Source organism: Malania oleifera, chromosome 9 (genome assembly GCF_029873635.1).
Source record: "Malania oleifera isolate guangnan ecotype guangnan chromosome 9, ASM2987363v1, whole genome shotgun sequence".
Lineage (NCBI taxonomy): Eukaryota > Viridiplantae > Streptophyta > Magnoliopsida > Santalales > Ximeniaceae > Malania > Malania oleifera.
Genome location: NC_080425.1, coordinates 17311362 through 17327312, shown reverse-complemented (window position 1 = coordinate 17327312; position 15951 = coordinate 17311362). Strand labels below are relative to the sequence as shown.

Sequence of the window (15951 nt, the reverse complement as noted above, 5' to 3'; positions counted from 1 at the left end):
ATATATTAATCTATAAAATCAATCATAGTAAATTTGTAAAGAATATTATACTGATGGTTTGGTGGTTATCAGCACCATATATTTATTTCGGTCTCTCTCCACAACATTCAGGACCGGAAATCAAAACATTAAAATCATATATTCAAGTGTAATGCAAACATAACAAAAGAAACAAATGCAACACCCAGGACACCAGGCTCTCATGTCATATCAAGGTCCTGGGGAAGGCTTGATCTACACAGCCTTACCTCCAAGTTTGGAGCGCCTGTTTCCGTGACTTGAACCTATGACTGGTTTAACTGTAACATCCTTATAATTGGATCAAGGCTAGCCCTCTAACAAAGGCAAAGATAATTAAAAAATAACAGAAAGGAACAAACAAAAACTTATAAATAGAATTGCTCAGGGAAAACAAAATATGTTCCAAATGCCAGTAAATAAAAAAATATGAATTCCAAAGACAAAGAAAATCATACCCGAAAACAGGAAAAAGTAAACTGCTAATTAAGCGCTTATATCATATTTCAAAAAAGAAATTACAAAGCATTAATCAGACGGTATAAACCAAACGAACCAGAGCTCCCTCCCCCCCCCCCCCTTTACCCACACCAAAAAGAAAAAAGGACAAGAACATCAAAAGGGGAATAAACATTACAATGTTAAGGTGTTAAGGTTCGTAGGACCAAGAAATATAAGTAGTTTTACTTCCTAAGCTGCATTTGAATTTTTTTTTTAAATCTAGATTAGTAGTATTATTTTAAGCTTCTAGTGGAGAGCAAAGAAAAAAATGGGTGAAAAATATGAATTTTGGTTGTAGAAAGAAAATAGCCTTCTTGGATCTCATTGTTTTAATATTTGACTTAAAAGTACAGATATAGTATAGAAACTTATTTTCCAAGTCTCAAGTACCAAAATTAAACAATAAAATGGAAATGGGACCAGAAGACATTTTATATGATTTGGGTGCAATCAAGGAACTATAAGAAGTTGTAGCATGTAGTTAACTGAAGGGCTTCCAGTATTACCATGTTGGAATAATGACATAATGGTCATTACGTCTGTCAAACACAAACTTTGGAATTCATGATCTGACCAAGTAAGATATTTTTAAACCAAAAAAGAGATGATTAAAGAGAACAAGAATTACAAAAGAGGAGCATAAGAAGTGCTCCTTCAAAAATAAACAAAAAAAACAAAGAAAATTGAAATAACACTCTGATGCAGAACAGCATCAAGGATCTGCAGCCATGGGAGAAATTAGAAGAAATTGAAGAGAGGAAGGAAGGAGAAGAGAGGAGAGAGGAGATCCACGGGGGAATCACACATTCAATTCAATTCAAAATCATCAACAACTATTTACAACATGGCTTTCACACACTTTATAAGAAAGCTCTAACACATGAATTACACATATACCCTTAAAATTACAAGAAACTACTAACACAACCCTAAAATACACAATATAAACAAGCCCCCAAAATACAATACTAATTAAACTAAATACACAATTAACTATTAATAAAACCCAACAGTCCCTTGACCCAATTCTTCTGAATGATTATCCCAAAAAAATCTTCCCATGGTCTTGCTTCATGTCCTACATCACACTGCCCGCCAAACATGTTGTAAATGTGAAAAAGAGACTTCTCTAAAACAGACTGCTGCAAAAGCCCACAATCAGGCCAAATACTGAATCCTATCCTAGAGCAAAGACGAAGACATCCCATGAAAATACAAGCATTCCTCTCCAACCATGACCCTCGCAAAACAGTAAAAATCACACACCTACACAAAGCTGACCCATCTTTGCCCCTTCCAAAACCTGAAAATGAGATAGACAAAAATTTCTCCATCAACTCTGTACATGCCCAACTCTCTCCAAATAAGCTAGAAAGATTGTTCCACACCCTCGAAGAAAAGAAGCAATTAGAAACAGGTGAGAGACAGATTCTGAACTATCAAAACAAAGAAAACAAATATCCAGACAAAGCCTTACAAGGCCACCTACTCTGCAACAGATTAGAAGTGTTTAACTCTTTTAAGAACAACAAACCAAGTAAAAGCCTTTATCTTTAAGGGGGCTTTGGAGTTTAGCCTTCCAAATAAAACTATGGAGCAGTTTTTATGGGTCAAATGCTCAAAAAAAAAAGACTTACAAGAGTATTCCCCTGAAGGATCAAGAATCCATGAATGATAGTCCCTCCTATAAGAAGGAATACCACCCTCCAACAAACATAATAAGGAGGTGAGCTCCAACACCTCCCTATCATTGACAGCACTACAAAAATTAAAATCCCAACAGAAATCCTCCCAGTTCGAAATTTTAAAAAATGAAGAAATAGGTTCATTGGGCAAAGTGAAAAGTCTATACAAATCAGGAAAAGAAGTGTGAAGTGAAGAAATCCCCACCCAAATGTCTTCCCAAAACCAAATGCAAAACCTAATTGTGAAATGCCCTTCCAAGCACAGTCACAAGAACATCTCAACCCCAAATTAGCATCCCACCTATTACCCTACAAGCCAAATTTACTTTTAAGTACTTCGTGCCAAAGGAAAGATTCTTCTAAGGGAAAACGCCACAACTATTTATCCATTAAAGCAGTGTTATTAACCAACTTTTCAAGATCCACGAGCTCCCCACCCCCCACCCCCCTGGGCTTTGACTCAAATAAAATCTCCCAACGAACCAAATGATCCTCATTCTCCCCCACCCCAGACCAAAGGAAATCTCTCATGATCTTCTCAGTATTTCAAGCTACCCCATAGGAATTCTAAAATGGATAAGAAATAGAGAGGGATACTAGCATGACAAGCCTGAATAAATGTGATACACCCACCTAAAGAAAATAAAGCACCTTTCCACCCATCCAACCTTTTGGATGCTTCCTCCACCACAGGAACCCAAAATCTCATGTTAAAACAGCATCCACAATCTGCCTATTCCCCACAAAGCACTTTGAGCCTCCAAAATAGTATCTTCTATAACAGAACTCAACTATCAGCTAGAAGCTCTACAATCATCTTATCAACACTACTCACTAGACTAATATGCCAAAAATCAGTAACTTTAAGAAACCTATTATTCTTAGTTTCCTAAGTGATGAAAGTTGAGTTAATACATTTTCCCCAAATCCCATTACGATAGAACTCATAGAAAATCTTCAGTAAATCCCCCTTAACCGTATCCCAACATCTGAAAGAAAGCCGCATCCGTCTGGACCTGAAGCCTTATGCTGCCCATCCTAAACATAACCACCTTAACCTCACTTTCCTAAAAAGGCCTTTCCAATTTCCTCATCTAATCACTAAAAATAGGACTCCTCTTCAACCCATCGCACATTGACATTCAAACATCCTCCTCAATAAACAAACTAGTTAAAACATCTGTAGTCTCCTCAGGAATCAAACAAGAATCAGTAATAACCTCAGCTCCCCTCAGTTTTAATGCCCTAATCATGTTCCTTCTCCTATTACCACTAGCCAACTTATGGAAAAATTTTGAATTACAAATTTACAATCACCTTCCCTAACCGATTTGAATTTCATCTTTTGCCTCCAACTCCTCATTTCCTTTAAAATTACCTCTGCTCATTTCCCAACAAAACCCTCTCAGCTTTATCACACTCCAAAAAGCGCCCCTTCTTTCCTATCCAACAGATCAATTCCCTAAAATGCTATTTTCTTAGCCCTAACATCCCCAAGACTTCCAAATTCCACTTCTCTAATTCCTCTTTAAGAAACTTAACTTTTTTCATAAACCTAAACCCTCCCATTTCTCAACTCTCTCACTCCAAAAATTCCTCACCAAAGGCTGACAGGATTTATGACAGAACCACATATTTTCAAACCTAAAAGGAATCGAGCCCCACTTGATCTTGCTCGAGTCTAACAAAGTAGAGATATGATCCAACACTAACCTAGACAATATTCCTTCCCGCTCACTTGAAAACAGGAACCTAGCAACTGCACTGCACCAACCCCCCCCCCCTACCCCTCGAACTAATCAAGACAATAAAGCATTGCCCAAAGTAAGATCCCTCAACCCACACTCCCCAACAAACCAATTCAAATTATTCATACCCGAGGTAGTCCTACCTCAGCTCCTTCTTAACCTAGCTCACCACATTAAGCCTCCCCCTGAAACCAACCTAGGATAACAAAAACCTTACAAGCAAAAAGCTCATCCCAAAAATAAGACCTAAGAGCAGGTTTAGAAGGACCATAGATGAAAATCACCACCAACCCCTACCTTTCACTTCCACTAAACTGACAAGGAACACCCCCCCCCCCCCCCCAAAAACAAGATTATCAATTTTAACAATTGAACGAGTATCCCACAAGATAAGAATACCCTCAAACACCCCTTGAGAAGGAAAAACCTCCCACTCCCACTCCTTACACCTAAGCTCCCAAATACCATAAATCATCCCCTCCCCCCCCCCCCCCACCCACTCTTTCTAGTTTCTTGAATACAAACAATATTTGGAGAGCTACTACACAATTCCCTTAATTAGCCCCCTCTTCTTCGCATCCTCAGCTCCCAACTAATTAGCTACTTTACCCCCCTTACCTCTTCCTCTACCCCCTTCATAGTACACCAAAGTTGCTATATTCAATTCTTTTAGCACCCTCTTTTTTTATCGCACGAGTCTTAGGAGAAACTATCAACTCTTCTCCTAAAGGGCTCACCCACTCAATTCCCATTCCCTCAAAGAGCTTTTGTGGATCCAGATTCTCTCTCTCATCCCCCAATGCACTAACGGTAATAATTCCTCCTTCAAAATAAGTTTCCTTTTGGCACAAAGAATTACTAGTAAAATTTAACAAATTAGGAATTCATTATAATATGAACTTTTTGCTCAAAAAGAATACATAATTTTACACAATTTAAAACTCCAGTTATCAAAATACACTTTGATGACTCGAAATTAGTCAATCGCAATAGCAATTGCCAAAATCACCATGGCATTGAACCTTGTAGCAAAACCATGCTCCTTGAATGATATCAGTCCATTAAGCCAAAAACTTGTTCAACCCTAATGTATATGTTTATGACTGAAATTAGTAACCTTTACTGTTAAGGCTTGATATACATCGTTGGCGACTTGGCCCACAATCTAATAGCTTAAGCTTTTAGGTGAAGTGGTATTCTAACTTTTTCTTATCAATCTACTATTAGAATGAAGTCATATGCTGTCCAGAAATTCAGGCAATCACTGTTCATTGAGTCCCTAAAACAACGAAGTCTTCTCTCCAGCTAGTCCAGAGCCCAGCATAGGTCCATAACCATGCCCGTCCAAATTTCTTAAAGAACCCCTTTTTCAAAAAAAATAATTTATTGAAGAACCTCAATCATGGCTCCTTACGTCACAAGGTCATCTAAAAACAACAAAAAAATTTATGATATTTGTAGGAAGGGTTTCCCATCCCCTCAAACTCTAAATTGAAAGAACTAACTGAAAATCAAGTTAATTCTTTCAAAGAAGTCAAAGTATGTTTAGAAATCAGAAAATTTAGACCTACCCAACAATTAATATCAAGTACTTTGCCTTCCTAAATCCAAAATGCCAAAATCAAAAAGCTTACCTGTTGCACACAGAAGGCATCCCCCAAGAGCCAACCAAGCATTAGTTTTGTTCCTCTTGAAAAAGTAATATATGTGAATAGGATTGAATGCCTTGAAGACACTGCTGTCATATTTCACAAGGTTGTAGATCCCAATGCCCGCAAGAGAACAAAACCATATAAACAAAGCAGGGCCCACAGCAAGTCCTACTTTACTTGTCCCGTATTTCTGTACACTAAACAAAATTACAAGAAACGCAACTGAAATCATCACGACTTGATCTGCACAAAAACACAAAAAGAAAAATGATATATATAAGAGAAATAGGATAACTTATTAATAAGGCTACATTGAAAATGTCATATTCAGCGCAAGGTTATAAACAAGTTTCCCACCCTAACAGCCCACTAAACCATGATATACACATTTGCATTAGTATAATATTATAATCCAATTCTAGTTAAAATAATCGGATTAACCTGAAACCTTTAACCTATGCATTGCACTCCAGGGGTAATATCATTCAAAGTACTTGGACATATTCAAAAATAAGCCAATAGAATCAGATGTGGAATATTTAGAAATCTAGGATTCGGGGACATTCCATGTCGTGCCATTCACTTTAAAATGCAAGTCATAATAGTTAGAGGTAGTGAAAGGAAAAAATGTTGATGTTTAAATGATGAAAACCTTAAAAAAGAGAAAATCATAACAGAACCTGTGGATGTGAAGCATCAAAATCCAACTAATGTTCCACAAAAGGTACTCCAGTAACTCAACTGAGTTGGAGATGCCAAAGCAAGCAAAACAACAGCCCCAAATCCACAATGCTCTTCCGAATATGATTCCAATGCATTACTACAAAGTTTTTTTCTAATCAAAGAATAATGCATAGCATCAAAATTAGCTCTACATATTTAACCGTTGTCACACCCACATCATTCTCCATCTCTCTGATAAAATTCTTTAGCTTTGTGCCATTAGCCACCCCATGAAGGACCATCGTACTACAATCCCCCTTCATAATCCATTTCAACCAAATCTTCTTTCCGCAACTAGCCACCTCGTGCATAAGAACATCCTTCAACTCATTCAAAAATTGAGCTCTCTAGCTGAATCCTCTAGAAGAGAACCCTCCAACTTTACAAGGTCCCTACCTCCAGTCAATATCCCTCTATCTAACCTGCACATCACCAAAGACTACTTCGAGGTGAGCAAGGTCCTATGATGAAAGAGGCAAGATTCTAACATAGTAGAAACAACATAGTATCACAATTCCAGGCAGAAGTCTTCAATTTATGTTTGAGAAAAGAAATCGCAATAGGAGATTCTTATTTCCTATTTCCAGAAGTTCAAATAACTCCTACAAGTCAAACTAAAACTTACAATTCCATGATATGGCAAGCCTCATCCAAGTACTCTTAAGAACTTTCTCAACATGAACAATATGCAACCTACAAGGCCTTTTTAAAAGCCAAAATCCCTTAACATATAACTCATCTTCAATTAATACAAATATTAAGACAAGAACAATTGTTCATTTTCAAACATGTGAGAGAATCTTAGTATCTTTGCTAATAAACGAACCTTATCTTTTTTTAGATATATATGAGATTTTCAACACACGAACAATCGTCCTTGTGCACCTTGAAAAGGTGAGTATCAACAAATATGAGCTCCAAGAACACACAATACGAAGGCAAAAAAGCAGGAACGCAATGCGTTTCAGGTCGTGGTACATGTACAGAAACAGGGTACCCTACTTAAGAGCTGTGTGGTTCATGGGAGGGTAGGCCTAGTCAGTACACCATCTCAAGTCATGGTAGACTTGAACCATTTAGATGGGTTGATTAGTTGGTATGTTAAGTCAGATAAAGGTATATTTTGAATTATTCATTTAAAATGAAATAAATAAAAAAAATCAATCTTATTCTTTTTTTTTAAGATTTTAAGAGGTAAAACGAAAAAAATACTCTTATTCTTACTTGACTAAATTAAATAATTTATAAATAAACCGCAGTTAATTAATATATTTATTTATTTATTTCATGTAAATTGATATGTTAATTTTTAGTAGTATTATTATATTACTATGTAAGTTATTGGACTCTTCCAATAATAAGTTAACATAAAAAATAATAAAATACACAAGTATGAGTAGTACTCAAGTAATGTACAGTATTACAAATTTATAGTTTTCTCGGGCAAATGTCAAAGATTGGTTTGCGCACAGAAAAGTGGGTAAGGGAGTAAATTCCTTGGTCACTTAAACACCACCACCTATTCAACTCCATCCAGCATTGCAGCAGCAGGAAGCCTCATCACTCTTCTCTCACCTTCAGAGCAGCAGCAATTTTGTAGCAGCAATTTCAGATCTACTATTCTAGGACACCATTCAAGGTTCCAGTGTACCTCGAACTTGAACTACAGCAAAAGTTTGAAGTTTTTATTTTTATTTTTTTGAAATTTTTGAATATTTTTATGTATTTTTTATTTGAAATAGTAAACAAATTTGGGTTACGACTTTGGCCATTTGGATCTTGACTGCCATCAATCCGCGACACCATCGACCCAAGATCATGGCTCCCCATCCTAAGTGGTTTTGGGGACAGGGGAGAGCAACCCAGGTAACTATAAAATACACATTTATTTTACATATCACAGTCTCTACTCTTTCATATGCATGTTCTTGAAACTTTTGGATTGACAGCCTGTTTTTTGCTTAACATTTAGTGTCCTAAAGGAGAAAAATCCATTTTTTATCATGTATCAGAAACATCCATTTTCTCAATTGTGCCTCTTGTCTTTAGGTGCACATGATTTGTTAGTGTTCCTCACAATGGGCAAGCCAAGTTCTCTCCTCGTTCTATTAAACATGTCTTTGCTGGGTACTTGAGAACTCAGAAGGATAATGTTATGATCCCCACATTCACACACTCAAAGAAATATGTTAATGCAGACGTTACCTTTTTTAAAAGGACGCCTTATTTCTCTAGTGTGAGGTCCTCATAGGGTGAATCTATGTTGAATCCATCAACGATGTTCCCCCTTGGCCCCTTGTCTGTTTATCCCCTTATTCTAGCTCTAGAGAAAGCTTCCACTCCTCTAGAATCCATCAGTTACCAACCTAGAGAAACAATTGAGGTTTATGAACAACGGGAAGCAAGCACAAAGATCACTATCACCATGCAACCACCTTTTTTGCTTTCGACATGGATAGAGAATAATCCCAAACCCATCAAAAAGGTACCTAAATTTGTACTCAATAATCCTTAGTTGCTTATCTTATTGCTTTGTTTCAATTTTGCTTCCTAGTCCTATGGATCTTTTGCCTAGTATATTTCCAATGTTTCTATCCCTTCCTCAAATATTGAAGCCCTTGCTATGCATGGGTAGAAGCATGCAATGGATGTAGAAATGGATTCCTTGACCACACAAAGGACATGAGATTTGGTGGATCTTCCATTGTAAGGAGGTGGTTAGATGTCATTGGGTTTACAATTTACACCATCAAATATCTTATTGACAACTCTCGATATACATTGAGCAACTTCCTAAGTATGTTGCTCGGTAGGGGGTTAAAGTATGCAGGTTGCATAAGGTCACTTATGGTATAAAGCAGTCTCTTCAAGCTTGGTTTGACAAATATAGTATGGTGGTCTCCACATTTGGTTATGTCCTATGCCACTCTAATCACTCAATATTTATCCACAAAAAGGAGACAGGTGTGGTACTTCTCGTAGTTTATGTTGATTATATCATCATCACTAGCAATGACAAGAGCAAGATTACAAATGTCAAGCAATGGTTTCAAGCAAGTTTCAAATCAAGGAATTGGGTACTCTTTGTTATTTTCTTGGTATTGAGATTTGATGGTGTAAGAAAAGGTTGAATCTATCTCAGCAAAAATATACCTTGGACCTTCTAAGTGAGACTGTATGTTGGGAGCTAAACCAGTTATACCCCTATGGTTCCCAACGTGAAGTTATCTACGATGTTGGATTGGACTTTGAAGATAAATGTTGATATAGGCATTGGATTGGTGAATTGACCTACTTGACTGTCATCTATCACTAGACCTAACATATCTTTTTGTTGTGGGGGTGGTGAGTTAGATTATGGAAAATCCTAAACAGAGGATGATGTTTGTAGGATTCCACATATCTCTAAGGCTCCCTAGGATGAGGTTTGACATGTAACTGTAATAAAAACCATGAGATCATGAGAAATTCCGATGCTTTGATGCACTTTGATGCAAATTGTATTGGGTCTGTTGTGTTGATGATTGAAGGTTTACTAGGATACTGTGCATTTGTGGGAGGTAACTTTGTTAAATGACATAGCAAGAAACAAACTACTATGGCAAGATCTAGTGCTGACGTAGAATGCTGAGAGCTTATATTGTGAGTGAGCTTATATTGCTGCAGTCTCCACAATTTGAGTGAACATGTGTGGTTGAAGCTTCTTATGCGAGAGATAATCAAGCTGCCATTTATATTGCTAGCAACCCAGTGTTTCATGAAAGAACAAAGCACATTGAAGTTGATTGTCATTTTCTAGAAGAAGCTGTGTTGAAGAAAGTTGTGATGACTCCATTTTTGAAATCTGCGGATTAGTGGGCAATATTTTCACGAAGGCTTTATTTGGACCTGCCTTGTCTAACGATTGTAACAGATTGAGGTTAGGTGATATTTGTATACATCCAGCTTGAGGGGAGCTGCTAGATGAAAATATGCTATTTTAGTAATTATGTGGTTTGATTGGGGACATTTTTGTCTTTCATACCTTTTTTATGATCTATATAAGAGGGCAGGCCTGAAGCTGTGCTACGCTCCAGGGAACAGCCACATGCTTTTTTTCCCCCTCCTTCTCTTCTTCCATTCTTCTCTTCTTCCCTTTTTCTCTCCTCAATCTCTTAACTTTCCAACAGTCCTCATTGACAAACAACTACTTTCCCTTCTGTCTTGCCATCAACAGTTCAACCAGCCCCTTCTCTGCTCCATTACAGTCATAGTATATTGCGAATTAAAACCTTTTTAGCTCCCTGTCCACCTCTTTCCCTCACTGCTACCATTACAACTAGCCCCTTCTTCAAACCCTTCAAAAGCAATCCCAGTTGATCTGCTGTCTGCCTTTACAAAGAGCCCATTCCATGACCTGCTCCTGATAGTTCTCCTTTTCAGAACCACTTCATGTTGGGAAAACATTGAGTAGGCTACATTTGGTCACCTCACAGTCTATTGACACATCAATCAAATTTCCAGGTTGATGAGGATCAAGGCAAGAGAGTGATTTAAGTTAACCGATGGGTTGCAGGAGGACTGCCCTCCTACTAAATTTGTGTCACCAGTATAGCCTCTCATCTTGGTCTTCTGCCAAACCTTTGAACTGAAAATATGCATCTCTTAAAAAGCCCTTGTCCTAGTCATGAGATTTCTCCCGATCCTGATGCAAGTTCTCCATTTTCGAAGCAGTCCTCACTGTGATAGCAATTGGCAGAGAAGTCAAGATGCTACGGCAAGGGACTAGCCAATGAGATCTGCACTGTCTGAGGTAAACTGGCCTATTTTCCTTTTTAAAACCTTCAAACACGCAGAACTTCAACTTTGGGGGGAAGTTGGGCTCATGTGTAACTGTGTAAAAGACTCAATTTGAGGCTCACACCCAATTCTATGAAGCTCCCAAAAAACCTGGGCCTTTGGGGGAAGAAAGCCTTTTCTTGGGAGAAAAGAAAAACCTTCCGGAATGCCATCAAGCGGGTTAAAACCAAGAATTCCAGTACCTGTCATGCATGCATGCGAATGTGTGCGGTGTGCCATCACACGTCTTCTCCACAAGAACTAGGTTCTTCAGCATATTCAGAGTAGTATTTTCCTGTCTTCTGCATTGCGCTTGCTCTGCTTCACCACTCCATTTATATGGGAACTACAATGGGGGCAGGATCTGAACAAAGTCAAGTTCAATTGATTTTTTTGTAAGAACAAAGATGGGAAGCTATCAAAGAAGGTCCTTCCTCAGATCTGGCAGCCAATTTGGGAAGTTGCACAACCACTTTCCCCAATTCTTCTGTGGCAAGGTAGATTTTTTCAGCCAGTTGGCAAAAAAACAGGATATTTTCAGCCATCTTCTTGCACTGAGACCATTGGGCAATATGATGGATCTCATGCCACCATCTTAGGTGTCTGAACCATATTTGATGCCCTTAAGACAGATTATCACAGTTCAGCCATTCTTTCTGAGCTTCATGAACCAGGGAGGTCATCCCTTGTCGGTCCAGAGCAGCATCCAAGATTTGGTAAGCCAAATTAATATAAAGAATCATATACATATTTCAAAGGGAAAAAAACCTATGACATACATTTGGTGGAGAACTGCATTGGGGGGGGGGGGGGAAATAATTGCAACTTCACCTGGTTGCATCTAAAAGCTAAAATGCATGCATACGACACTTCTAGGCCAGACATGGAGAGACAGACCTGAGACCAGAACTTAAGAAATATAAATGCACAGGAATGAGGGGAAGGTTTTTTATTATTTCAAAAATAAAAAAATAAACATTAGAAAATTTAAAAAAAAAAAAAAAGTGCAGATTGAGTGAATAGATTAAAACTTTTTTTTATTAAAAAAAAAAAAGGCGCAGATAGGAAAATAGTACACGAAGTATAGGCGATTGACAGATATTTTCATCCAGAATTACGTATTTTTAGGTGGCAAGTGATGATTGTCAACAATTCAGGTTTCAGGATGCAATTTTCTTTAGATGGACCTCCTGAACTTAACAATATTTCCATTATTTTCCAGAGAGAAAAAAATTTTCAAGTGCTTTTTCTTTATATAAATAATGATAAGGGTAAATAACAAAATACAATCCAGCTCACTGGACTATCTTCCAAGAAATGGATGGCCATCTCAGCAACTTTCAAGAGCAAAAGATTGACTATTTTCTGAGAAAATTAACATTACTGTAGCAATATGGCTATTTTTTAGCAGGAGGCTGCCCAATTGTTGCTGTATATACATCATGAAGGAAACGAAGCCTTACAACACCTTTGGCAGCAGTTAAAATAAACAAAAATGGGGGTTTTTCAAAAGAACCAAATTAACAGGCAATAGCATTGCTAAAGAAACATGAGAAACAAGCATCACACAAGATTGCACATAGAGGTGACAATCTTTGTTGCAAAGAAAAAGAAAAGAAAAGGAAAAAAGAAGTATTTTGGATCAATAAATTCCTAGAAACAAGGTGACCAGCTGCAACGTATTAATTCAGACATTACCTCAGACGAAATCATTGCCACAAAAGAGCTAACTCAGCATCCACCAAGGGCATGCCAAAGGGTAATCAAGAGACAGGGATAGCCAAAATTTTTCTTCATATTACTTCTTTCACCAATTCCCTAACACAAATAACCCACCCTCTGCCAGTCACCTCAGGATTTAAGAACCTAAACAAAAAACAAGGAAGCACATCTCAACGTCAAGAAAGGATGTCGAGAACACCGCTTCTGCATGTCTCCAAGTTTTTCTAAACTCATATGAACAGCATGGTGCAATGGCCTCCTAAAGCCACTCACCCTGTCAATATTACTTTCCACATTTATGAGCCCCAAAACCAGCCCCTCTTTCCAAATAAAATGGCAATCCTTGAAAAACACTTCAACAAACTGTAGTACAGCACCAAACAGTTCTCTCACCTGTAAAAAAACCTGTCAAAGAGACAGGATCATTCCAGCCCCAATCAACAAAATCACTTCACTAGAAGAGCATTATTAGTTATCAAATTTGGCTGGATATCTAAAACAGGTACAAAACAATGCAAAATTCTTATGCAGGATTAACCTATGCTCTTAACAGGGTCAATCAATGCATTAAAAATAGAGGTTGTCCAAATTCAGTGAAGATATGGATCTCAAAAATTAGATCTCATAATCTCCTCATTTGTGTGAAGTTCAACCACCAAAACCAAAACTCCTTATATCAGTTCAAAGTCTGCTTGTAGTTTCCTATATTATGATAAAAGTGATGCTTTTTACAGTTAATAATAATACTAGGTCATTTAAAAAATATTCACAAAGAAGAAACAGTACTCTTAAGAGATTTCCCAAGCGAGAACCAACCGTTGATTACATGCACATAAGTAAGCTCATCCCTTTGCTTTACTCATTAGTTCTCACTGGCCTAGAAGCATGGGATCATGAATATTGTTGGCTGGCACAGACAACACATTACACTAATCAACTCTTACCAAAACAAAATTGTGCACAAGAAGAGAAGTTCTAAGCGAAGGATCCAATCAATCACAACATGAATGGAGTAAGATTATTATATTTCTATGCTATGCCGTGAAGGGAAAAACTTGTTATCAACTATGATGCAAGTATGCAACTGTGATTTTGCTTGAAAAATCTGGAATAAATTATTTGGTGTGCTGGGAGAAGCTTGAGTCTGTCCAGTGTCGGTGGAAGGAATGTTGGCTATCTCTTTTGAGGGCTTTGGAAGAAGGAAGGATAGGACTGGTCTTTGGAAATGTGGAATATTTGCAGCACTGTGGGATTTATGGTTGGAGCACAATGCATGGATTTTTTTCAGGGAAAAAACTGAATAAGCAGCTGGTTTGGGAGAAGATTCATTACTTAGCTTCTTTATGATGCTTCGGATGCTTTAAGGAAGCAAGCTTTTCGGAAATTCAGTGAGATTGGAGGAATTTTTCCCTTTGATATTTCAAAATATTTTTTTGTGTTTTTAGTTCCTTTTTTCTGTATTTTTCCAGAATTTTTTTGGGAGATGTCTTATCTTATTTCTCCTGTGTAAATTCTAATGAAATCTCTTCTTTTGCTATCAAAAAAAAATAAAGTATGCAACCATGGTCACTTTCTGAATGATCACTTTACTGATGATACTGCCATAGGGTAGGCAGCAACTAATGACTACAAAGTCAAGCATCACTCACGAATATTTTTTGAGAATAGTCACTAAAGTTAAACTACCACTCAACATGACAACAGTCCCCACCAAAATTCACAATGAACCACTGCCCACCCACCCAGCAGCCCAGCCCTAGCAAGCAATCCTCAAATTTTTAATTTTATTAATTTAGTAAATGAACTGAATGTCAAAAATCAAGTAAACATCCTACTATATTGCTTATGAGGATTACTGCAATTTAAACAACAACAGGAAAGCATATAAATAGTTCACAGCAAGTTAATGATAATCTGGTAAATCAACAAAATATGGTGTCACCTTGCTTAATTCCAGATATTCCAACCTTTAGACCACCAACAGCTGTCATTACTGCGTTAAGAAAGATAAAATAAACATCATAAGTTAAAAAACAAACCTTGGAAATGATGCAGATCCTCTCTTTGCAAGAAAGAAGATCAAAACAAAGGTCAAATCCAAAGCCCCTTTTTCAGTTTGACTCGCAGCAAAAATAAATCACCCAAAACCAACATCAAGCATCAAAGAGAAAGTATAAAAGATTACCTGACATTGCTGGTGTAACAACCCCATCAGCTATCACCATAGAAGTACCAGCAAGAACCAGCATCAAAAGAAGCTTTTTCAGTGTCAGTGAAGTTTCAAGTCGTTCCTTAATTTTTAGAGACCTCTCAAGCTCCGGAGATGGCACCTTTAGCCTGAAGCTTGATATACGGGCATCAGATGGAAGCTGATTTGGGAGAAGACTCACCTTTGCATGCCTACAAATCAATGAGTATAAAGCAAACGTACCACCTGCAATAGTTAGATAATGCAAAATCATTCATAGCCAATATAAAAGCAATAAGAACATGCATATGCACTAGCATGTTAGTGTGAGGTTATATACATTTACATAAACACGCAAAAACATGACACACACATATACACGCAGGATAAGACAAAAACTAATTTAAAGCTTCGTTTACCACCTCCAGCTTACCTTCACCATCGTCATTGGCCCAAAGGACAACAAGAACATACTTGACCAGTGGGATCAAGATTAAGGTGTACAAAACTAGTGACAGTGCCCCAAGAACATCTTCAGTTCCATTGATAGGTGCCTTGCTAAACATGACACTGAAGGTATATAATGGACTTGTTCCAATATCACCAAAGACAACCCCAAGCGTCTGAAAGGCAAGTATAATTCTCCTCCATACACTAAACTCCTGCAATCAAATAGGAAAAAAAAACCGTAAAGCCTCAATGTCATATGGCCCATGTAGAAAAATAAACATCACCCCCACCCCCAAAAAAAAAAAAACGGAAGGAGCCCCCATTTCATCTTCATTCTTCTCAACTACCATAAAGAATTTATTGAAACAAATTAATGCATGATGGAACAATAGAAGTTTGAAAGAATAAAAGGAATATAAGGGAGTGCACAAAAACAAGGAAATAAC

General features: G+C 37.5%; 1 protein-coding gene across 2 annotated transcripts in view; it reads right to left on the bottom strand.

Moving 5' to 3' along the window:
- LOC131163807 (potassium transporter 7-like) overlaps window positions 1–15951 on the bottom strand; it is a 56581-nt gene that overhangs the window by 24511 nt on the left and 16119 nt on the right. For both annotated transcript variants that reach the window (XM_058120571.1, XM_058120572.1), the window contains exons 2-5: window positions 15489–15717; window positions 15053–15301; window positions 14810–14860; window positions 5587–5847 (exon numbers count right to left, since the gene is read on the bottom strand). In XM_058120571.1, coding sequence (XP_057976554.1) covers window positions 5587–5847; window positions 14810–14860; window positions 15053–15301; window positions 15489–15717 — 790 coding nt within the window. The remainder of the gene's footprint in view (window positions 1–5586; window positions 5848–14809; window positions 14861–15052; window positions 15302–15488; window positions 15718–15951) is intronic.